General features: G+C 44.8%; 1 protein-coding gene across 3 annotated transcripts in view; it reads left to right on the top strand.

Moving 5' to 3' along the window:
* The window catches only part of NCAPH (non-SMC condensin I complex subunit H), a 36,679-nt gene extending 18,042 nt beyond the window's left edge, over positions 1 to 18,637 (top strand). For 2 of the 3 annotated variants that reach the window (XM_049857047.1, XM_049857046.1), the window contains exons 8-18: positions 734 to 825; positions 1,586 to 1,791; positions 5,794 to 5,942; positions 6,528 to 6,634; positions 7,186 to 7,308; positions 8,650 to 8,760; positions 13,208 to 13,390; positions 14,046 to 14,162; positions 15,627 to 15,718; positions 16,471 to 16,546; positions 17,464 to 18,637. In XM_049857047.1, coding sequence (XP_049713004.1) covers positions 734 to 825; positions 1,586 to 1,791; positions 5,794 to 5,942; positions 6,528 to 6,634; positions 7,186 to 7,308; positions 8,650 to 8,760; positions 13,208 to 13,390; positions 14,046 to 14,162; positions 15,627 to 15,718; positions 16,471 to 16,546; positions 17,464 to 17,523 — 1,316 coding nt within the window. In that variant the 3' untranslated portion in view covers positions 17,524 to 18,637. Of the gene's footprint in view, positions 1 to 733; positions 826 to 1,585; positions 1,792 to 5,793; positions 5,943 to 6,527; positions 6,635 to 7,185; positions 7,309 to 8,649; positions 8,761 to 13,207; positions 13,391 to 14,045; positions 14,163 to 15,626; positions 15,719 to 16,470; positions 16,547 to 16,637; positions 16,860 to 17,463 lie in introns of those variants that run through there. The other variant, XM_049857048.1, reaches the window with a different exon arrangement.
* Positions 18,638 to 24,240: the final 5,603 nt, after the last annotated feature.

Below are 24,240 nucleotides of genomic sequence, written 5' to 3'. Positions count from 1 at the left end.
AACTGACCTGTCCTGTTGTGGCCCTCTTATACTGGCCTCCCAAGGATTTTCGTACCCCTTCCTATTGTATCGCCTTTCCCTCCCCCCGGGGGTGATCCCCTAAGGATGTTGTGACGACGCACAGTGAGTGTAATTGTTTTATGTGTCGCTTGAAATTGGCCCTCTTCCCCTGGGGCAGATGTTACAGTCCCATCCTTTCTATTCTTGTCTAATATTTGCTAAGTGTAACTGCTTTGTGCAAACAGTCTCTTTTCCAAGTTTATACACTCTAAACTGGAACTCTGATCCTCTGAGATCAGTAATCTGTAGCAAGTTTAGTTTGGGACTAAAAATAAGAGACATTACAGGATTGGGTATGTCCTGAGTACATTTTAAGGAAGAGCTTTTGATTTCCTGACTATGGCATAGGGCGTGCAGTTTATTTCAGAACAAAAGGTCTGTGCTTCGGGGTTTCCATCCTGGTATTAACTAATTCTCGGAATGACCACATGTAATCTAAGTGGAGCGTGGGGCAGACCGTGCGTCGGCACACTCCCAGGAGGGTAACTGGAGATGGAGAGGTTGGCTTGCAGCCACCCACCCAGTCAGGGCTGGCACTCGAGCCTCTGGCCAGAGAGTAATGGAGCGGCTGCGAGCCTCTCAGCTCCATCATGCTCCTCAGTGTCGTCTCGGAAGGAATGGGGAATGTGCGTGACCCACCTCTAATCCCTCTCTGATCTCCTGTCATCTGCAGCCCCCTTGCAGCAGTGTGCAGAGGACCGCCAGATCTGCCCCTCCCTGGCCGGCTTCCAGTTTACTCAGTGGGACAGTGAGACACACAACGAGGTGTGGTCAGCTTCTGGACTCGAGGGCACTGGGCATTTCTCCAACCGCTCGAGGTCTCGGTTAAATGGCCCATGATGAGCGCTGCCCAATGGGAACCAGACTCTGTGGCATCATGTTTGTTTAGCCAGGAGTGCAGAAAACATTTCCTTTGGCACTCCTGTAGACACAAAAGCCTGTAGGGGAGAGGGATGGGGTTGTGGACCCCAGCAGGACCAGCAGACAACTGAATGAATTCTGGGGTCAATTTCACGTCCCCTCTTTGCTTCCCCAGGATGAGGCAGCATTGCCATTCGTGGGTGAACGTTTTACCCCCAAACATGCTTATACCCGTGACCTCTGTCTCCTAGGCTGCTGTCAGGCTCCAGGAATTTCCTGCTCCTTGGGGTTAAGTCCCGTGGCACAGCATTTCCTGAGAAAGTGTCATGTGTGAAGCTTTCCTCTGTATATTTTTAGCATGGCCCCCTTTGGTCTACTTACTACAACTTCAAAAATAAATGGTCTCCATGGAATATTGTTTTTGCTAAACATGTAGTTAATAGATTTGGATTCCTGTCTCATGTTTTATGAAATGTGCCGGCCAACAATACAGCTCCATCCTGTGCTACACGATGTAAACTTCCTCGTGCTCACTACTGTGAGAACATTGGCCCTGAGGGGGCAGGGCAGGAAGGTCCTGTGGGGAGGCTGTCCCTCCAGTGGTGAACGGGGTGGTGATGGCAGTGGGGAGAACCCCTGAGAACCGTCTTTCTGTCCCCTTCAGTCTGTGTCAGCCCTGGTGGACAAATTTAAGAAGAACGACCAGGTATTTGACATGAACGCCGAGGTGGAGGACAGCGACTGCGGAGACTGCCCTGAAGAGCCCCCAGAGGACGACTTCTATGCCAACGATGAAGCTGACCATGCCACAGCTGGCAATCAGGAAGAGTTCAGGAGCTGGAAGGAGCCCTGCCAGGTTCAGAGCTACCAGTAAGGGTCCCAGCGCCTTGGAAATGTTTCCATACGAGGTGCTCATCAGTTCCTACAGACATCCTGCCGGGATGCCTAATTTCACCTCTTTGATTGGCTGTTGTGTTGTCGTGTGCGCACCAGCTGAGCTGCTCTGACTCGCAGTGGAGTCATGCTGGCCTCGAACGTTGGTTCAGCCGGCGCAAGTGATGAGACTGACACTGCAGGGACGTGTGAGGATTAGAACTGAAATACCTGAGCGCTGGGAAAAGATGCCCAGGAAGTGGCAGCTACTTAAGAGGTGGCTGTTCGTGACCAGTTGTGTTTGGGAGCACAGAGCACTCTCCCTTTCTACACGCTGCACGTAGTCGGGCCGTGTCACGCCGTATCACTTACAGATAGAAACAGGCTTACATGTCACTTACAGGAAAAAGTGTCTCCCACCTGATGGGTCAAGCAAAGAGGTGGGATAGGCAGGATTGGGTTACCAGATAGGGACTAGCAAAGCAGGGATCCTGGTAAAGAAATAGAATTGGGCATGTCAGTATCTGGAGAGGTAGAATTTGATATTTAGTAATTTAAACTTCATTAGCGGGCATCATAAGAGAAATAATCAGAACTTTGTTAGCCTTTATAATATGTACTCAAGAGATTAGCAGTGTTTTAATTTTGAGTATGATTTGGAAGTGGGATCCCACAATCCTTTTTAGTGCCGAGGGCCTTGAAAGGTCTCGAATGGGCCTAGTGATGCCGTGAGACAAGAATGCCTGTGCCTCTGGTAACTCCATACTCACATCAGCAGTGTTGCAAGCCTGGGCCTGGGGACAGCCAAGCTGGTTTAGTTTGAGTAAAACCTTACAAGTTGTTCAAGGCAGAAATCCCATTAAGGACACCGAGTGTCTCCAGAGTAAGAGAGTTCCTTCTTGAGCTCTGTTTGTAGGCCCACATGGGAAATGATTAGATCGATAACATCTTTTCAAGTCGAGGTTGAAACTTGGGGGGCTGAACGTTCAGAACCTCAAGGCAAAATTGTCCATCCAAGCCCATCAGCACCCACCCCTCCTGATTTGTACTATTAAGGTACCCATGGCTTTGCCCCTGCTCCTGTCCCACCTCCTAAGGTGTGAGAAACGGTAGGCAGGCTGGTGAAATGGGCCCTTTTCACAGTCTCGTCAGCTGTCATGAAGAGCTGCCACTTCTCCTAAGCGGTGAGGTGACGTCTGAGGAACTGATGAGAGCAGAGGGCTTTAGTCACTTCCATTTTGTTTTTGGAAGGTTTCTTCTGTTGGTTATTTTTAATAAATTTCTCTCCCCAGTTCCAAACAGAACAAAATCTTAGGATCCATCCTCCTGAGTGTATTAGGGGTAGGAGGGTTAGGTTCCAGTCCCGAGTTTGGTCCATCCTTAAATTCCCTACCCTTGGCGTGGTGCTGGGCCTCTACCAGGAGCTCAGTAAGTATTTGAACTGGACTAGACCTGACCTTACCATTCACAGCTCTGAGTGGGGAAGGGCAAGTCTTGTAACCCTTTGTTTTCTCATCCGTAAAATGAGCGATTGGGACTAGATGATAATGCTACTACCTGATCTTTATTGAGCTCCTTATTCTGTACTGCACACTGTGCTGAGTTCTTCAGTGCATGCTTTCACATAGTTTGTATAACATACAAAATGTAACTACTTAATCCTCACCACAGCCCTGTAATTAGGTACTGACATTCCCAGATGTGGGAACAGGCTCAGAGAAGCTAGGTAATGTGGTGGAACTGGGAGTCACTCAGCACTTTAGCCAGTCCTGGCTGCACTAACTGAGCTTTTGACGTGCAGGCCCACCCCTGACCAGTTAAACAAGAGTCTCTGCAGTGAAGCCAGGCATTGTGTTGCTGTTGTTTGAGTTACCCTGGGTGACTGTATTGTGCACCCAGGGTTAAGAACCACTGAGTACCGTGCGGAAGGGCCTTTAAGGCCTCTACAGCTCCAGTTGGGGTGGGAAAACACTGGTTTGTAAACACCAGTGTTCTGTAAAAACCCTGGCGGCGCAGTGGTTAAAGCGATTCACTGTTGGCAGTTCGAAACCACCAATGGCTCTGCGGGAGAAAGATGTGGCAGCCTGCTTCCATAGAGATTTACAGCTTTGGAAACCCTATGGGGCCGCTATGAGTCGGAATCAACTTGACAGCAGTGGGACTTTTTTTTAGTGTTCTGTAGGATGCTCTAACAGCCGCGCATGGTGTTCAGACCTGGAGCTGTCCGCACGCATATGTTAACAATGACCCAAAAAAAACACCCTTGAAGTCAATTCTGACTCATAGCAACCCTATAGGGCAGAGGAGAACTGTCCTATAGGGTTTCCAAGGAGCAGCTGGTAGATTCAAACTGCCTACCTCTGCCTGCCTGCTCAGTCAGCAGCTGAGCTCTTAACCACTGCACCACCAGGACTCCATGCCTCCTGAAGTATCTGATAAAGTGCCTTGTGCCTCAGCAGCTCCCGTGCCTCCTTTTCCTGAAGCGGTGGAGTGTTTCCTAGCTGACCCTTTGGTGGCGCATGCCTGTGAGATGCTCACTGTGGTCAAGGCCCAGAGCACAGCCTGCTCCACGCTGGCAAGAATGAGGAGGCATCTTGCTGCGTGCTGGGTGATGTTCTGGGAGCCAGCCATGGCCATGAGGGTGATGTGCTGATGGGCAGGAGGATCCTGTGACTGGGCACTGCAGGGTTCTCCCCGAGGGGAGTGGAGGATCTCAGTGGCGGGCAGGTCTTAGAGAACAGGCTGGCTGTGGAGCGGTTGTGAAGCGGTGGGCAGGGACCAGCAGGTGCCTGTCATGCAGGATGGAGCGTTGAAGGAATTCTTGAAAGGCTGGAATTCCAGCCTCCAGAGCCTGGTCCACAGACTCTCGGGGAAGTGGAAGCCCAGCTCTGAACACCTTTGCCTGTAAGTTCTCAGTAAAGCCCCAGCCCGACAGCCACAACTTTTTAACAGAAGATCCCTGAGAATTCAGCGGGGATGCTGTTGTCGCCCCTGTCTTTCTCCCTGTGGGGTTCAGAGTGCAGTGTGTTTGTTACTTCATAGCGTGAGCTGGACATCAGGCGCCCTGGGTCTTACAGATGAATGTATTTTAATTTTAAAAATGAAGTCTTAATTACCCAGTAAATGTACAAATACAGTCTAAATACAGTCTCCTGGTTTAAAAAAAGAAGATTAAGTCAAAGTTCCCTTTTATAGCTTTGTCAGTTAACTCGATAAGGCTTGATGTACAGGGGGTTTATATCTGTGGCTCAGCTCAAGCCTAAAGCTGCTGCCTGTGTGTTTCCTTGTTACCTTCACCTTCAGAGGACAGGGTCGCAGCACCAGCAGGTTTTCTAACAAGTCGGAGGCCTTAGGATAAAGCTACCTGGAACATTTTAGCACCTTGTAGCAAACGTGAAAAACCAAACCAAACACAAGCTTCCATGCTAAACTGGTCAGTTATGTACTTCATGGACAGCAAAGAAGAAAGCTGGATGACATATGAGACAGGTAGAGGCAGCAGCCATTTGGGAGGCTAAAGATGTAAATTAAAATAACATCTCTTTTCAGTTTTATTAGAAAGTGTGGTGAAGAAGGAATGAAGGATTACCACCCTGTGTGGCAGGAGGCCTTGCAGTGGAGAGACCCTGAGGCTGGCATTCACAGAATCGTGTCCAGCTGCCGGCACTGGCATTTTACCAGCCATCTGGCTTTATATGAAAACTGAATTTCTCTGTACCTGTTTTTTTGTCTCTCAAATGGGTAGACTTTCATTTTATGAAGGGCTTTGAAACATCCAAAGTACTTGTATAGACATGATCATATTGTCATCAAATTAGGAGAAGAGAGGCGAAAGCACTTCGAAAAGTGAAAAACAAAGGATTATTAGTGAAGTATTTACCTTGGGCTTACTCTTAGAGATGCTGCTTGTTCAGAAAAGTGGGCAGGCAGAGGAGCCTTCTTCACCTACATCACAAGCTTTTCATAAGTAAACACATTCTGATTTCATGTGTGTTGCAGGGAAGATGTCATTCCCCTTGGGGATGGAGACATTGGGACCATGTGCCCCCTTCTGTCCATGAAACCTGGAGAATATTCCTATTTCAGTCCCCGCACCATGTTGATGTGGGCTGGCCCGGATCATTGGCGCTTCAGACCCCGACACAAACGTATGTACTTGTAGATGGAGCTTTAAGAAACAAGATAGCACAGATGACCAGCCGGTCAGCAGTTCAGCCAAGGAAGGGAAGTGCCAGCTGCTACACGGCTGTACTATCTGATAAACTGAGGAAGCATACAGATGAGGCGGCCTCCTGGTTGGCCGGTCAGTTGGTGAAGCATCAGTTAAGACTAGGTCCTCTGAGTGGGAAATGTGAGTACCTGAGTTAGGAGAGTGGGCTCGTGTCCTGTACTACTCCCTAGTATCCACACGACCTCAAACAGGAATAGGTGGGCATGACCTCCAGACTTTGGAGGGCCCACGTGAGTTATTGCACACAAGGCTGTGCTCTACAGACCTCCGAAGGGCTAGGCCAGTGTTACATATTTTACATTCTCTCTCTGAAAGGAAGGAATTAGCATATATTTTTTATTACATTTTGTTAGCAAAAACAAATTCTAAGTCCAAATTATATATGACTTACGTTGTTTAAGTGGTTATGCTCAGACACAAACACAGCCTCGTGGTTGATGAGGCTGTCCGTGGGTTTGTGGGATGAGTAAATGATTTAGGCCATCTGTGTTCATTTCTGCAGAAGATGCTTCCTCAAAACCAGAGAACAAAAAGAAGAGTGCAAAGAAAGACTTTGAAATTAACTTTGAAGATGATATTGACTTTGATGTGTATTTTCAAAAAACAAAGGTTTGTGCTGCATTTATTAGCATTTGTGCTTTCTTAAATCACTCTTTATACTCCTCTTCCTGTTTCAGATTTTATTTTTAAAATCCATTATGAATTTAACTCTTAGAATAAATGAATGTTTTCATTCTCCCTCAGTCCCTAGAGGGATTGAGAAATAGTCCCAGACTCAGTTGCAGAAAGAATCAAGTTTATCGTAAGGGAAATAGTGTCTAGCAAAATCAGTTTCTTATGCAAAACCCTGGGAATGCTAATGGTAGACTTTACTGGATGCTGTTGAGTCAGCTCCCAGCTCCGGACGACCCCGTGTGTGTCAAAGCGGAATTGTGCTCTGCGGGGTTTTCCCAAGTAGTTCACCGGGCCTTTCTTCCGCATTGCCTCTGGGTGGACTTGAACCACCAATCCTTCAGTTAGCAGCTGTGCATGTTAACTGTTTATACCACCCAGGTAGACTAGTGCTGCCCAAACTCCAGTTTCCTTCAAAAAAAAAAAAAAAAGACGTTCTGACCATCCTTATTAAAGGTGGGTCAGAATCACTTTCTCTTTTATCGTAGGCTGCTACTGTTCTGACCAAGTCCACTTTGGAGAACCAGAATTGGAAGTCCACAACTCTTCCCACAGATTTCCACTATGAGACTAATAACCTTGTCCAGCTGCACCTCAAGCCAGGCATCAGGGTAAGGCTGTTCCTTGGCTCCTTTAAGCCGCTGCTGTGGCCAAACTGTAGTACAGTATTGTTGTTGGGTGTCTTCAAGTCGATTCTGACTCCTTGTGACCCTATTGGACAAAGAACTGCCCCGGAGGGTTTCCTAGGCTAATAGCTTTGATGGGAGCAGATCACCAGGTCTTTTCTCCCATGGAGCTGCTGGGTCAGCTTGAACTTCCGACCTTTTGGTTATCTGCCAAGCACTTACCCATTGCTCCACCAGAACTCCTGTTTGTAGCATAGGAGGTACCGAGTATTCTAAATGGAGAGGGAATTAGAGATTGTGTCACGTGAGCAACTGTGGAAGACATTGTGCGTTTCTTCGTTCAACACGTATTTATTGTTTAATATTATTTTTGATTTGTATTACAGAGCCATTGTGAGGGTTTTTTGGGGAGGGCTTGTTTTTCAAAGTATAAGGTTGTATTAACATACTCAGTGTGTGTTTGTAAACTGTATAAACCATGGACCTCCCTTCCCCCACCACAGAGTCACATGCCTGGGTAAAAACCGCTGGTCTAAGGGCCTGCAAATATTGAAGATGTGTGGTCAACAGGCACTCCCCAAAGAGGAAGCAAACCTGTTCTGTGGAAGGCGGACCAAGGACCCACGCGTGTAACGACAGGGAGAAGAGGGGGATGTTGCTCCCTTTAGCCACGTGGGGAGCAGTGGTTACTACCTAGGACTGGGACAGCCTGCCTGCAAATTAAGGGATTGAGTTTTCCATCCAATTTGTTCAAACGACAAGTTGACTTTCTTTCAGAAAGCTCTAAACAGGGATTTCCAGCTTTCGTTTTGTTTTTAATAAAACCCATTGCCACTGAGTCAATTCCAACTCATAGCGACTTTATAGGACACAGTGGAACTCCCCCAGGGGGTTTCCAAGGCTGTAATCTTTACAGAAGCCAGCTGCCATATCTTTCTCCTGCAGAGGGACTGGTGGGTTCAAATCACCAACCTTGTGGTTAGCAGGAGAGCACTTAACCACTGCACCATGAGGGCTCCTTATTTTTAATAAAAGAACCATTTTTCAGATAAAGTTGTGTGCAGAAGACCTTGCCACAAACCAAATAGAAAAGGAGCTGCTCTGGTCTCTTGGATGCGCGGAGGTTCTGAGCCCCACTACCATGGGCTGGCTCAGAGGGAGCTGTGCCATTGAAAATCTGATTGGACTGGAGGACCTTTCTCACTCTAAATTTTTACAGTCCTAGGAGGAGTTTGATCACAGAAACTAAGGTCTATTTATTTGCCTGACCTAGTTCAGTAGCTGCTTTTCTAAAAATTGCTTTCTGAACTTGTTCTTTCTCCGTAGTTACTTAAGTTGGCGCAGGACCAGAAGACAGGAACTGAGCAATATGAAGAAATTGGAGACTATGATTACAATAACCCTAACGACACATCCAACTTTTGCCCTGGGCTACAGGTAAAGGAGGAGAGCTCTGTCCTCTTCTAAGCAGAAGACTCTTGCTTTCCTGCTTTCCATCTCCCCCTCTCCCTGCATGGCTGAAGGATGTAGGACATTCTGAATGAGGCCAGACTTTTGTGCGTGCAGGGCCTGCCCTGCCTCAGGCATCAGGGAACTGAACAGAGCTGAGGTGATTCCTCAGCCTTGGCCTGCCTTACCTCAAACCTTACATGTTGTTGTTGTTCTTAGGTACCATCGAGTCAGTTCTGACTCGCAGCGACCCTACATACCACAGAACGAAACCCTGCCCGGTCCTGCGCCGTCCTTACAATTCTTGTCATGCTTGAGCCCGTTGTTGCAGCCACTGTGTCAGTCCATCTCCCTGAGGGTCTTCCTCTTTTCCGCTGACCCTCTACCAAGCATGATGTCCTTCTCCAGGGACTGATCCCCCCTGACAACATGTTCAAAGTATGTAAGACACAGTCTCGCCATCCTTGCTTCTAAGGAGCTTTCTGGTTGTACATCTTCCAAGACAGATTTGCTCGTTCTTTTCGTAGTCCATGGTATATTCAATATTCTTGCCTAACATCACAATTCAAAGGCGTCAATTCTTCGGTCTTCCTTATTCATCATCCAGCTTTCACATGCATATGAGGTGATTGAAAATACCATGGCTTGGGTCAGGCGCATCTTAGTCTTCAAGGCGACATCTTTGCTTTTCAATACTTTAAAGAGGTCCTTTGCAGCAGATTTGAGCAATGAATGGATCTTTTGATTTCTTGACTGCTGCTTCCATGGGTGTTGATTGTGGATCCAAGTAAAATGAAATCCTTAACAACTTCAATATTTTCCGTTTATCATGATGTGGTTTATTGGTCCAGTTGTGAGGATTCTTGTTTTCTTTATGTTGAGGTGTAATCCATACCGAAGGCTGTGGTCTTTGATATTCATTAGTAAGTGCTTCAAGTCCTCTTCACTTTCAACAAGCAAGGTTGTGTCATCTGCATAACGCAGGTTGTTAATGAGTCTTCCTCCAATCCTGATGCCCCGTTCTTCATGTAGTCCAGCTTCTCGGATTATTTGCTCAGCATACAGATTGAATAGGTATGGTGAAAGAATACAACCCTGATGCACACCTTTCCTGACTTTAAACCACTCAGTATCCCCTTGTTCTGTCTGAACAACTGCCTCTTGATCTGTGTACAGGTTCCTCATGAGCACTATTAAGTGTTCTGGAATTCCCATTCTTTGCAATGTTGTGCATAATTTGTTATGATCCACACAGTCGAATGCCTTTGCATAGTCAATAAAACACAGGGAAACATCCTTCTGGTATTCTCTGCTTTCATCCAGGATCCATCTGACATCAGCAATGATATCCCTGGTTCCACGCCCTCTCCTGAGTAAGGCCTGAATTTCTGGCAGTTCCCTGTTGCTATATTGCTGCAGCTGCTTTTTAATGATCTTCAGCAAAATTGTTTTTGCTTGTGATATTAATGATATTATTCGATAATTTCTGCATTCAGTTGAATCACGTTTCTTGGGAATAGGCATAAATATGAATCTCTTCCAGTCGGTTGGCCAGGTAGCTGTCTTCCAAATTTCTTGCCGTAGACGAGTGAGCACTTCCACCACTGCATCTGTTTGTTGAAACATCTCAATTGATATTCTGTCAATTCTTGGAACCTTGGTTTCCACCAATGCCTTCAGAGCAGCTTGGACTTCTTCCTTCAGGACCGTCGGTTCCTGATCATATGCTACCTCTTGAAATGGTTGAACATCGACTAATTCTTTTTGGTATAATGACTCTGTATATTCCTTCCATCTTCTTTTGATGCTTCCCGCATCATTTAATATTTTCCCCATAGAATCCTTCACTACTGCAACTCAAGGCTTGAATTTTTTCTTCAGTTCTTTCAGCTTGAGAAACGCCGAGCATGTTCTTCCCTTTTGTTTTCTATCTCTAGCTCATTGCTCATGTCGTTATAATACTTTGAGCCAACCTTTGAAATCTTCTGTTCAGTTCTTTTACTTCATCATTTCTTCCTTTTGCTTTAGCTGCTCGACGTCGAGAGCAAGTTTCAGAATCTCCTCTGACATACGTCTTGGTCTTTTCTTTCTTTCCTGTCTTTTCAATGACCTCTTGCTTTCTTCATGTATGATGTCCTTCCACAACTTATCTGGTCTTTGGTCGTTAGTGTTCAACGTGTCAATTCTATTCTTTTAGATGGTCTCTAAATTCAGTTGCGATATACTCAAGGTCGTATTTTGGCTCTCATGGACTTGCTCTGATTGTCTTCTGTTTCAACTTGAATTTGCATATGAGCAATTGGTGATCTGTTCCACAGTCAGCCCCTGGCCTTGTTCTGACTGATGATATCGAGCTTTTGCCATTGTGTCTTTCCACAGATGTAGTCAATTTGATTTCTGTGTGCTCCATCTGGCGAGGTCCATGTGTATAGCCGCTGTTTATTTTGGTGAAAGAAGGTATTTGCAAAGAAGTCGTTGGTCTTGCAAAACTCAATCATGCGATCTCCGTCATTGTTTCTGTCACCAAGGCCATATTTTCCAACTACCAGTCCTTCTTCTTTGTTTCCAACTTCCACGTTCCAATCACCAGTAATTATCAATGCATCCTGATTGCATGTTCCATCAATTTCAGACTAAAGAAGCTGATGAAAATCTTCAGTTTCTTCATCTTTGGCCGAGGTGGTTGGGATGTAAATTTGAATAGTGGTCGTATTAACTGGTCGTCCTTGTAGGCGTATGGATATTATCCTATCACGGACAGCATTGTACTTCAGGATAGATCTTGAAATGTTCTTTTTGACGATGAATGCAACACCATTCCTCTCCAAGTTGTCATTCCCAGCACAGTAGACTATGTGATTGTCTGACTCAAAATGGCCAATACTAGTCCATTTCAGCTCACTAATGCCTAGGATACTGATGTTTATGCATTCCACTTAATTTTTGATAATTTCCAATTTTCCTAGATTGATACTTCATACATTCCAGGTTCCGATTATTAATGGATGCTTGCAGCTGTTTCTTCTCATTTTGAGTCGTGCCACATCAGCAAATGAAGGTCCCAAAAGCTTTACTCCATCCACGTCATTAAGGTCGACTCTGCTTTGAGGAGGCAGCGCTTCCCCAGTCATCTTTTGAGTGCCTTCCAACCTGGGGTGCTCATCTTCCAGCACTATATCAGACAGTGTTCCGCTACTATTCATAAGGTTTTCACTGGCTAATGCTTTTCAGAAGTAGACTGCTGGGTCCTTCTTCCTAGTCTGTCTTAGTCTGGAAGCTCAGCTGAAACCTGTCCTCCATGGGTGACCCTGCTGGTGTCTGAATACTGGTGGCATAGCTTCCAGCATCACAGCAACACACAAGCCCCCACAGTATGACAAAGTGTCAGACAGGTGGGGCAAGCCTTACATGAGTAAGTGAATTGGCATACCCCCGTCTACCCATCAGCCTGTGGATGGAGCCTTTAGCCTGTGAAAAGCACTCACCTTGTCTCTTTGAGATTTCAAAAGAATATAAAACACTCACCCTGTTCTTAGAAGCTCATGTTTTGGCTAGGGAGACAACACAGGTAGACATATGAAGGGGGCGTGATGTCATGGGGAAAATGATCTATGGAGTGGGTCTGAAGCCAGGCATCCAGCTCGGATTTCGGTTCTCACACTGTGGACTTGTGCAGACCACTCTGCGTCCCTCAAGGTAATCTCCATACCCATGAGTCTCACCTGTCTCACCTGTGCCTAGGGAAAGAATATGTTCACCTTTTCTTATTTGGAGGAAAGTTAGCTGCCTTCTTTACCAATGCTTATTCAACTTCAGATGCACCTGGGAAGCCTATTAAAAATTATTGAATGTAATAATTAAAATAATTACCAATAATTATCTCAGTGATTAATTTTCAATTATTAAAAATTAGAATCACCTGGAAAGCTTATTAAAAAAACAGATTCTGAGCCCCACCTCCTGAGATTCTGTTTTTTTTTCCAGGTGGGTCCTGAGCATGCCTTTCTCACAAGCTCCTGGCAATGCCCGTGCTGCTGGTCTCTGGGCTGCACTGTGAGGCGCAGAGTCCAGGTGACCTCTGGATCTGTGTCCTCTCTGAGTGAGGGACGATAGTGATCGAGGAACTGAGTCAGTGATTCATCTCTTGTGTTTGAGGAATGCTTTTGGTAAAATGAAATCCTAAATAGGTCAGAAGTCAAAGGGAATGCTCTGGCAGTTATGATTATTAAATTTCTTTTCACCCCGTCTAGAGATCTCCAGGTAGATAGCACCCGAGCTGGATTTGTTTAGGAAGACAGCCAGAGGCCCTAGAAGTCATCCTAGGCCTGACTCACTTCGTGCACCGTCGGGATGTTCTCTCCTTGCTGTGTAAGGAGGTGTCTAAGCCCCTCTTGACAGCTTCCGTCGAACATTTAAGAGCTGTTTCCTTGCCCAGGCTGCTGACAGTGATTACGAAGAGTCGGATGACTTATTCGTGGGACCTACTGGGGCCTTTGACCTCACACTTTATCCTGGCCATCCACCTAAGACAATGCAAGAAAATAACAATGCCCCCGAAGTCCAAGGACTAGACATCGTGACCTATGGGGAGTCGAATCTGGTGGCTGAGCCTCAGAAGGTAAGGACGGAGCAGCCAAGAACTGCACCATTCCCCTGAGGTCTGTTTATTTTGCCTCATCTGTGACAGTCGTGCTAGTCTCAGCTTGAGTTTTTTCTTCTCAGGTTTAGCCTGTGGCTCTTTGAGTGGGTGCGTCTTAAACAGGGCTGTAGGGAGTGAGCGGTTGCTAGTTAGGTTTCTGTGGAACTGTCCATCTCTCCGAAGACCTGGATAAGCCACGTGACTAGGGTGGAGCCATCACAAGTAAAGTGTGTGAGTGAAGGCAGAGAAAACGTGTTTATACCACTGGGTAAGGCTAGCTATTTGGCTCTGGAGAATCTTGGCCAGGTTCGGTTTGTGTTAGGTGAGCATGTCTAGTCCATGCCAGTGACAGGCTTGCTGCTTTCATGTATATCTGATGCACTTACCACTGTTACAGTGGAATTCCATGCTAGCCTTAATGTAGACTGCACTTGATCAAAAAGAAATTAGATTTGAGATGAGGGACTGTATTCTAGTATGTCCAAAGAGAGCTCTGGAACTCCTTGTTTTGAACTGGACTCCTGTTTGTTTGAACTCCAGAGTTTTGTTTTTACAATGAATTCATGTGGTGGAATCTCATGGGTAGATGTGTTTTTCTCCTGCTTAGTTTTCCTTTGTCGTATACCTATTTCAGGTAAATAAAATTGAGATTCATTATGCCAAGACTGCCAAAAAGATGGACATGAAGAAGCTGAAGCAGAGCATGTGGGGTTTGCTGACAAAGTTCTCAAAGAAGCAAGTGGACGCAGAGGTACCAGGGTTTCCACCCGTCTCGAGATGGCCCATCGTGTGTGGGCACTGGAGTGGCTGGTTTCCAAGAGTCTTGGGATTCCTTGATTTGGTCTATAGCTCTGATACAGGAAGCACTCAGAACTGTAAGGAAGACATCGAGCCTCTAAAAGATAAATGAACCAAGTACACAAACAGGCAGGTTACACAAAAGCAATAAAAATGGGAAATTATTCAGCCTTGCTGGTAATAACAAATGAAGATATCTTTATGTTGCTTTAAAAAAAGAACAGTTTTAGCAATTAAGCTGTGTTTCAGCACTGAGGTTGAGGAAAATACCGGAGTACTGGGAGCGATCTGAGCTGACATAAAGCAGATGACAACTACATCTCGGGTGCCCTAAGAGGTTTTACCCTTTAATCTAGTAATTCTGGTTTGGGGAATGTATTTTAAGTAAGAAAGTAGTTTAAAAAAAAAAAACATGTATTATGCTGTCAGATCATCTCTTTCTCCGTTAGAGAACGGAGATTACCTTGATGCTCCCCGCTAGCAACACCCTCCATCTCCTCATCTGTACCCGTCCGCTTGGGAATGCTGTGAGTTGTCCACACTCAGCCCGTGGTCTTATACCTTCTCCTGCTGCCTGAGAAGTGAAAGTTCTTGCTTAGATGGAAGACCGTGAGCTGTACACAGGATATCAGATAAAGCTTCAGTCACATTCAGAGGGCTTTTATCAACTAAAACAGAATGGGAGGCAAATGCTTGAAGAGAGGTGTGCTTTCTAAAAAGTGGGAGAGGGTTCTGCTTAAACTTTAAGTGACTTGTAATACCCTACTTCCAGGAATTCTGGTTAGTAAGGGTTCATTCTTTAAGGGAAAAAAGAAACTACTATGAAAATATTCAAACATGTAGAAAAGTAGAGGAAACAGTAGAGAGAACAGTATAACGGATCTCTATTCCCGGTAGTTAGCAGTGTTTTATCTGTACTCTCACCCGACTCCACGCCCTTCACCTCCCCATGCACGTATTCAGAGTTATTTTAATGTCAATCCCGGACATGGTATTCTCTCATAAAGACTTGCCTATGAGCAAGGAGGCAGCAGATTATTATTATCTAAGTGGAACGCTTCAGTCGGCGCTGCCTGTAGCTGTGGGGTCCAGTTGAAGCGATAAACGGTCGTGGCTTTTGTTGTTTTGTTATTTTCTGTTTCCCCAAGGGCTCTAGAAGCCTCTTTGCAGTGTCCTCTTTTCCAGGATTTTACTGGTCTTTGACATCCATGTTTACATCAATAGGTAAACATCACTGTCCTAGTCCAGGACTGAGGTGCTGCTTCCCTTTATGTAGACCCTTGTTCTTCAGAAAGTAAGAAAATGTCCTGCTTTTGTTCAGATGTAGACTTTTCTTTTTGAAGATACAGCTTTGTACCTTGCTCTCTCAAAAATGTACCGGTCGTAAATGTCTGCTGTGTACGTGTCGTTCTGTTAGGCAAACCACAGTGAGATGGAAAAAGAAGGGGGCCTGGAGGAGGTGGCTGATGAGAAGCTGTTCAGTGGGCTCACAAAGGACCTGAAGAAGAGGTGCGTGCTGGCAACACCAGGGGGCTTACTGTCTCTTTCCTCTGAGCTCTGGCTAAGGGTGCCCCGGCCTGGGCTGTCTGATGGGTCCCACTGAGCTCTGGCTAAGTGTTCCCCAGCTGAGCTATCTGATGGGTCCCTCTGAGGTTTGGCTAAGGGTGCCCGGCCTGGGCTATCTGATGGGCCCCTCTGAGCCCAAGCTAAGGGTGTACTGGCCTGGGCTGTCTGATGGGCCCCTCTGAGCCCTGCCTAAGGGTGTACTGGCCTGCACTATCTGATGGGCCCTCTGAGCCCTGGCTAAGGGTGTACTGGCCTGGGCTATCTGATGGACCCTCTGAGCCCTGGCTAAGGGTTCCCCAGCTGAGCTATCTAATGGGCCCCTCTGAGCTCTGGCTAAGGGTGCCCCAGCCTGGGCTATGTGATGGGCCCCTTCCCACATGACCTGCTGTGTGGTCAGTTTTATATAACACTTTCAGCAGTGTTTCTAGTTCTTCTCTGTATTGGTCGATAAGTTAATACAAGCCATGGCACCTGTTACTTGAAAATGACATTTTCATTCCAATGACTGGAATGGAACAAGCGATTTTTTAATTCCAAATAAACTGGAAAAACCTGCTTATAAAATGCACCTGAGCTGTTTCATCGGTTCTTGTCGGCTTACTCACGGCACATGTGTATCGTCCGTGCTTGCTGAAAGAGCCCTTGCTTCTTGGAACTGCAGTGACCGAGCGTAATGCTTGCCCTCTGCTTCACAGCCTGCCTCCCCTCATGGCCCAGAACCTCTCCATACCTTTGGCCTTTGCCTGTCTCCTACATTTAGCCAATGAAAAGGTAGGTATACCTGGTAGGTGGGGGGGCATTCCCTATTTGTGTCAACCCATTTGAACCTCTTATCGGCTCTTCCATGGGCTACCTTCAACAGTGATTTCTGCAGTGCTTTCAACCAAAAGGAGTAATCAGGCGCCTGGGAGTGACTTAGAAAAGGCCATCAGGTATGATTAGCAATGAAGACGATGACGAGGACCCCAACAGGAACGTTTCAGTGGTACCGGAAGGGGCACTAGGAAGGGTGTAGTGGATGTTGAATGCCAAGACATCGTATTTGCCGCCCGTGTAAAGCAAGCAGGCAGATGGTTTGTGGTGAAGTTAGGCAAAAAAGGCTTCTTAGAATTGCTTAGTCCTCAGGGAAACGGTGCCTGAGATTGGCGAAGAGAATTTCTGGGGTGAGAGAGGGTTGGGTGAGGTGAGGGAAGAGTTAGGAGGTACGGAAAAACCTGAGCAAAGATGAGAGTTAGAGGGTGGCCGTCATGGCTGTTATAAAGGTATGAGGCATCAGGGCCAAGAGGATGAGGGCTGGAGAAGCCTCGGGTGCCAGGTGCTGTGTGAGGACAGGTCTGCTGGGCCTGCGGAGCTATGGGCAGCTCTCAGCTCAAGTTCAGTTTGATAAAAATGTGTCATAGTTCCTAGTGGTGGACAGGACCCATCTGCTTCACTTAGCTTGTTTGAGGTAAACAGCATAGTTCTCGGGCGTTTTAGGGATTATTGTAGGCACCAGGAGAGGCTTGCCCCCCACCCCCACCCCCCTGCGATCAGCAGGGATTTGAAATCAGCTTTCTCATAAAATTGTATTTGCTGATAGAATTTTATCTGCCATCTTTGTAGTCACTGCCTCGCTACTTGATTAGAAGCTGGTCTGATTGCTATGCTCTCGGTAACCCAAGTGCGTACACGTTTCCATCCTCCCCCAGAACCTGAAGCTGGAAGGAACTGAGGACCTTGCTGATGTTCTCGTGAGGCAAGGGGACTGAGTTCCCTGCAGAGAAGACAGTAGAAGGAGACCCATCTCTTCTCAGTGACCTGGGCACATATGCTCTGGTGGAGGAAGGAGCTGTGTGGACTTGTGGCCAGGCTCTGGCCAATGGCTGGAGCCTGCATGTTCTCTTCCCTTCTCCATCGCAGCCTGGGAGCCAGCACCTTGACTCACTGTCCTTGATTAAAGTTTTCTGCCCTTCCTGGGTGTCATGATCACCCAGGAAGGAGGTGGCCAGAGGCAGGAGAGGGCAAGAAAACGTCTTGAATATGGACACCTATTTCCATTCTGTGTGTCAAAATACATTGTGTGCATGCTTATAAATGTGTGTGTAATACTTAAAATTCTGAACGATATACCTGGCACAACATGAGTATGAGATAAGTATTAGACCTGGCCCTTGCCCTTGCTTGCTAGACGAGACACCCCCGTGCCAGTGTAAGGCGGGAAATACTCAAGTGCTGGCGGGATGCGCCTTGCAGGGGAGAGGAGGAAGAAGTCACTGGCTGGAGATTCAGATTTCAAGGTTGTCCCTGTTCACATACCTAGGAATCCTGCTAGATGGTGACGGTGCTCATAGCTGCTAGCCTTCCCCAAGTGCCCGCCGAGTATCTCCTGGGAACTGCTTCCTTCAGCCTTCCCAGCAACCCCACGAGACACTGTTATCACTCCCATTTGACAGAAGCGAAAACAGGTATACGAAGGTAAAGTAACGGGCATAAGGACAGACAGCTAATGGCCTTGAGCCCGGTAATTCTTCTCCAGAGCCTTTGTTCTTGGCCCCTGTTCCATGTGCTGCTCAAACCGCAGGCTCAGTAATGAAGAGCAAAGGCTCAGAGAGATTCGCCCAGCCCCACAGACCCACCGCACCCACAGCGGCATAGAATTCTTCCCATAACCTGAGGGGAACGGGGTGCAAAGAGCACCAAACTGCAGAGTCAGAGCCAGCATCTCCCCAAGGCTGCCCTCACTTCAGACAACAGCCACAAGTTCAGGGCTATCCCAGGCCACCCTCACTCCAGACTAGCTGGCTACAGGTTCCATAACTGGCTAAGAAGACTCACAGAACTGGCTGATGTGTTATACTCACAGGGAAAGGATGCAAACTAACCAGCCAGAGGAAGGGACACGTGAGCAGACTGTGGGAGGGCCCAAGCAGGGAGCTTCCGTCGTCCTCCCCCGTGGAGGCCCGGCTGCTGCTCTCTTCCTTTTTCCTTGTCCTCTTGGGTTTATACCTGTCTTCTCTACTGTCATTCTATTGTAGTCAAGGAGGAGAAAGCTCAGCTTGTAAGGTCACTCGGCCATCTTTATCTGAAAATGCTATGTGATTTTTTTTTTTATATACTTTTTATCATGCTTTAAGTGAAAGTTCACAAATCAAGTCAGTCTCTCACACAAAAACCCATATACACCTTGCTACACACTCCCAATTACTCTCCCCCTAATGAGACAGCCTGCTCTCTCCCTCCACTCTCTCTTTTCGTGTCCTTTTCACCAGCTTCTAACCCCCTCCACCCTCTCATGTCCCCTCCAGGCAGGAGGTGCCAACATAGTCTCAAGTGTCCACCTGATCCAAGAAGCTCACTCCTCACCAGCATCCCTCTCCAACCCATTGTCCAGTCCAATCCATGTCTGAAGAGTTGGCTTCGGGAATGGTTCCTGTCCTGGGCCAGGAGAAGGTCTGGGAGCCATGACCACTGGGGTCCTTCCAGTCTCAGTCAGACCATTAAGTCTGGACTTCTTATGAGAATTTAGGGTCTGCATCCCCTTGCTCTCCTGTTCCCTCAGGGGTTCTCTGTTGTGTTCCCTGTCAGGGCAGTCATCGGTTGTAGCCAGGCACCATCTAGTTCTTCTGGTCTCAGGCTGATGTAGCCTCTGGTTCTTGTGGCCCTTTCTGTCTCTTGGGCTTGTAGTTACCTTGTATCCTTGGTGTTCTTCATTCTCCTTTGATCCAGGTGGGTTGAGACCAATTGATGCATCTTAGATGGCTGCTTGCTAGTGTTTAAGACCCCAGACAGTTCAAAGTGGGATGCAGAATGTTTTCTTAATAGATTTTATTATGATGCCAATTGACTTAGATGTCCCCTGAAACCATGGTCCCCAGACCCCTGCCCCTGCTACGCTGGCCTTCGAAGCATTCAGTTTATTCAGGAAACGTCTTTGGTTTTGGTTTAGTCCAGTTGTGCTGACCTCCCCTGTATTGTGTGTTGTCTTTCCCTTCACCTAAAGTAGTTCTTATCTACCATCTAATTAGTGAGTACCCCTCTCCTACCCTCTCTCCCTCCCTCCTCTTGTAACCACAAAAGAATGTTTTCTTCTCGGTTTAAACTATTTCTCAAGTTCTTATGATAGTGGTCTTATACAATATTTATCCTTTTGCAACTAATTTCACTCCGCATAATGCCTTCCAGATTCTGCCATGTTATGAAATGTTTCACAGATTCCTTACTGTTCTTTATCGATGTGTAGTATTCCATTGTGTGAATATACCATAATTTATTTATCCATTCATCCGTTGATGGGCACCTTGATTGCTTCCATCTTTTTGCTATTGTAAACAGTGCCGCAATAAACATGGGTGTGCATGTATCTGTTCGTGTAAAGGCTCTTATTTCTCTAGGATATATTCCGAGGAGTGGGATTGCTGGATCGTATGGTAGTTCTATTTCTAGCTTTTTAAGGAAGTGCCAAATTCATTTCCAAAGTGGTTGTACCATTTGGCATTCCCACCAGAAATGTAGAAGTGTTCCAATCTCTCCATAGCCTCTCCAACGTTTATTATTTTGTGTTTTTTGGATTAATGCCAGCCTTGTTGGAGTGAGATGGAATCTCATTGTAGTTTTGATCTGCATTTCTCTAATGGCTAATGATCGTGAACATTTCGTCATGTATCTGTTAGCTTCCTGAATGTCTTCTTTAGTGAAGTGTCTGTTCATATCTTTTGCCCATTTTTTAATAGGATTATTTGTCTTTTTGTAGTTGAGTTTTTACAGTATCATGTAGATTTTGGAGATCAGGTGCTGATCAGATATGTCATAGCTAAAATCTTTTTCCCAGTCTGTAGATAGTCTTTTTACTTTTTTGGTGAAGTCTTCGGATGAGCTCAGGTGTTTGATTTTTAGGAGGTCCCAGTTATCTAGTTTTTCTTCTGCATTCTTAGTAATGTTTTGTATACTGTATGCCATGTATTAGGGCTCCTAACGTTTTTCCTATTTTTTCTTCCATGATCTTTATCGTTTTAGATTTTATATTTAGGTCTTTGATCTGTTTTCAGCTCGTTTTTGTGCATGGAGTGAGGTAAGGGTCTTGTTTCATTTTTTTTGCAGGTGGATATCCAGTTATGCCAGCACCATTTGTTAAAAAGACTGTCTTTTCCCCATTTAACTGTTTTGTGGCCTTTGTCAAATATCAACTGCTTATATGTGGATGGATTTATGTCTGGATTCTCAATCCTGTTCCATTGGTCTATGTATCTATTGTACCAGTACCAGGCTGTTTTGACTACTGTGGAGGTATAATAGGTTCTAAAATCAGGTGAAGTAAGGCCTCCCACTTTGTTCTTCTTTTTCAGTAATGCCTTATTTATCCGGGGCCTCTTTCCCTCCCATATGAAGTTGGTGATTTGTTTCTTCATCTCATTAAAGAATGTCTTCGGGATTTGGATTGGAATTGCATTAAATGTATAGATCACTTTTGGTAGAATAGACATTTTTATAATGTTAAGTCTTCCTATCCATGAGCAAGGTATGTTCTTCTACTTATGTAAGTCTTTTTTGGTTTCTTGCAGAAGTGTACTGTAGTTTTCTTTGTATAAGTCTTTTACATCTCTGGTAAGACTTATTCCTAAGTACTTTATCTTCTTGGGGGCTACTGTAAATGGCATTGATTTGGTGATTTCCTCTTCAATGTTCTTTTTGTTGGTGTGAGGAATCCAACTGATTTTTGTATGTTTATCTTGTATCCCGATACTCTGCTGAACTCTTCTATTAGTTTCAGTAGTTTTCTGAAGGATTTCTTAGGGTTTTCTGTGTATAAGATCATGTCTTCTGCAAATAGAGATACTTTTACTTCTTCCTTGCCAATCTGAATGCCCTTTATTTCTTTATCTAGCCTAATTGCTCTGGCGAGGACCTCCAACACAATGTCGAATAAGAGTGGTGATAAAGGTCATCCTTGTCTGGTTCCCGATCTCAGTGGGAATGCTTTCAGGCTCTCTCCATTTAGGGTGATATTGGCTGTTGGCTTTTTATAAATGCCCTTTATTATGTTGAGGAATTCTCCTTCTATTCCTATTTTGCTGAGAGTTTTTGTCATGAATGGGTGTTGAACTTTGTCAAATGCCTTTTCTGCATCAATTGATAAAATCATGTGATTCTTTTGTTTTATTTATGTGGTAGATTACATTAATTGTTTTCCTAATGTTGAACCATCCCTGCATACCTGGTATGAATCCCACTTGGTCATGGTGAATTATTTTTTTGATATGTTTTTGAATTCTGTTGGCTAGAGTTTTGTTGAGGATTTTTGCATCTAAGTTCATGAGGGATACAGGTCTGTTTTCTTTTCTTGTGGTGTCTTTACCTGGTTTGGGTATCAGGGTTATGCTGGCTTCATAGAATGAGTTTGGTAGTATTCCATCCTTTTCTATGCTCTGAATTACCTTGAGTAGTAGTAGTGTTAACTCTTCTCTGAAAGTTTGGTAGAACTTTTCAGTGAAGCTGTCCAGATCAGGGCTTTTTTTTTTTTTGTTGGGAGTTTTTTGATTACCTTTTCAATCTCTTCTTTTGTTATGGGTTTATTTAGTTGTTCGACCTCTGTGTTAGTTTAGGTAGGTAGTGTGTTTCTAGGAATTCATCCATTTCTTCTAGGTTTTCAAATTTGTTAGAGTACAATTTTTCATAGTAATCTGATATGATTCTTTTAATTTCAGTTGGGTCTGTTGTAATATCACCCATCTCATTTCTTATTCGGGTTATATGCTTCCTCTCCTGTTTTTCTTTTGTCATTTTGGCCAGTGGTTTACCAATTTTGTTGGTTTTTTTTCAAAAAACCAGCTTTTGGTCTTGTTAATTCTTTCAATTGTTTTTCTGTTTTCTATTTCATTTTGTTCAGCTCTGATTTTTAGTATTTGTTTTCTTCTGGTGCCCATGGGTTTCTTTTGTTGTTCTCTTTCTATTTGTTCAAGTTGTAGGGATAATTCTTTGATTTTGGCCCTTTCTTCCCTTTGGATGTGTGCATTTATTGATATAAATTGGCCTCTGAGCACCGCTTTTGCTGTGTCCCAAAGGTTCTGATAGGAAGTGTTTTCATTCTCATTGGATTCTCTGAATTTCTTTATTCCATCCTTAATGTCTTCTATAATCCAGTCCTTTTTGAGCAGGTATTGTTCAGTTTCCAAGTGTTTGATTTCTTTTCCCTGCTTTTCCTGTTATTGATTTCCACTTTTATGGCCTTATGGTCAGAGAAGATGCTTTGTAATATTTCAGTGTTTTGGATTCTGCTAAGGCTTGCTTTATGACCTAATACGTGGTCTATTCTAGAGAATGTTCCACGTGAACCAGAAAAAGAAAGTATACTTGATTGTTGTTGGGTGGAGTGTTCTGTGTATGTCTATGAGGTCAAGTTGGTTGATTGTGGCATTTAGATCTTCCGTGTCTTTATTGAGCTTCTTTCTGGATGTCCCGTCCTTCACCGAAAGTGGTGTGTTGAAGTCTCCTACTATTATTGAGGAGCTATCTATCTCACTTTTCAATGCTGATAGAGTTTGTTTTATGTATCTTGCAGCCCTGTCACTGGGTGCATAAATATTTAATACGGTTATATCTTCTTGGTGTATTGTCCTTTGAATCATTATATAATGTCCTTCCTTACCCTTTCTGATGGATTGAACTTTAAAGTCTATTTTGTCAGAAATTAATATTGCCACACCTGGTCTTTTTTGATTGTTGCTTGCTTGATACATTTTTTTCCATCCTTTGAGTTTTAGTTTGTTTGTGTCTCTAAGTCTAAGGCGCGTCTCTTGTAGGCAGCATATAGACGGATCTTGTTTTTTAATCCATTCTGCCACTCTCTGTCTCTTTATTGGTGCATTTAGTCCATTTACATTCAGGGTAATTATGGATAGGTAGGAATTTAGTGCTATCATTTTGATGTCTTTTTTTGTGTGTTGTTAACAGTTTCTTTTTCCCACTTAATTTTATGTGCTGAGTAGATTATCTTTATATATTGTCCTTTCCTCATATTTGTTGTTGTTGATTTTGTTTCTGCTGAGTCTGTGTTTTTTTCTTGAATTTTATTTTGATGAGTAGGATAGTTTGTCTCCTTTGTGGTTACCTCATTATTTACCCCTCTTTTTCTAAATTTAAACCTAACTTTTACTTCTTTGTATCGCCGTATCTTCCTCTCCATATGGAAGGTGTATGATTGCATTTCTTACTCCCTCTTTATTATCCTAATGTTGTCTTTTTTATATAATAACATCGCTGTTACCCTGTTTTGAGCTTTTTTTTCTTCTTAAATAATCTTCCTTTGTTTTTTTTTATTTCTCTGTCTGGGTTGACTTCTGGTTGCTCTGCCCAGTGTTCTAGTCTTGGGTTGATACCTGATATTATTGATTTTCTAACCAAAGAACTCCCTTTAATATTTCTTGTAGTTTTGGGTTTGGTTTTTACGAATTCCCTAAACTTGTGTTTATCTGGAAATGTCTTAATTTTAC

The sequence above is a fragment of the Elephas maximus genome, chromosome 17, assembly GCF_024166365.1.
Source record: "Elephas maximus indicus isolate mEleMax1 chromosome 17, mEleMax1 primary haplotype, whole genome shotgun sequence".
NCBI lineage: Eukaryota > Metazoa > Chordata > Mammalia > Proboscidea > Elephantidae > Elephas > Elephas maximus.
This window is presented reverse-complemented; position numbering and strand designations above follow the sequence as displayed.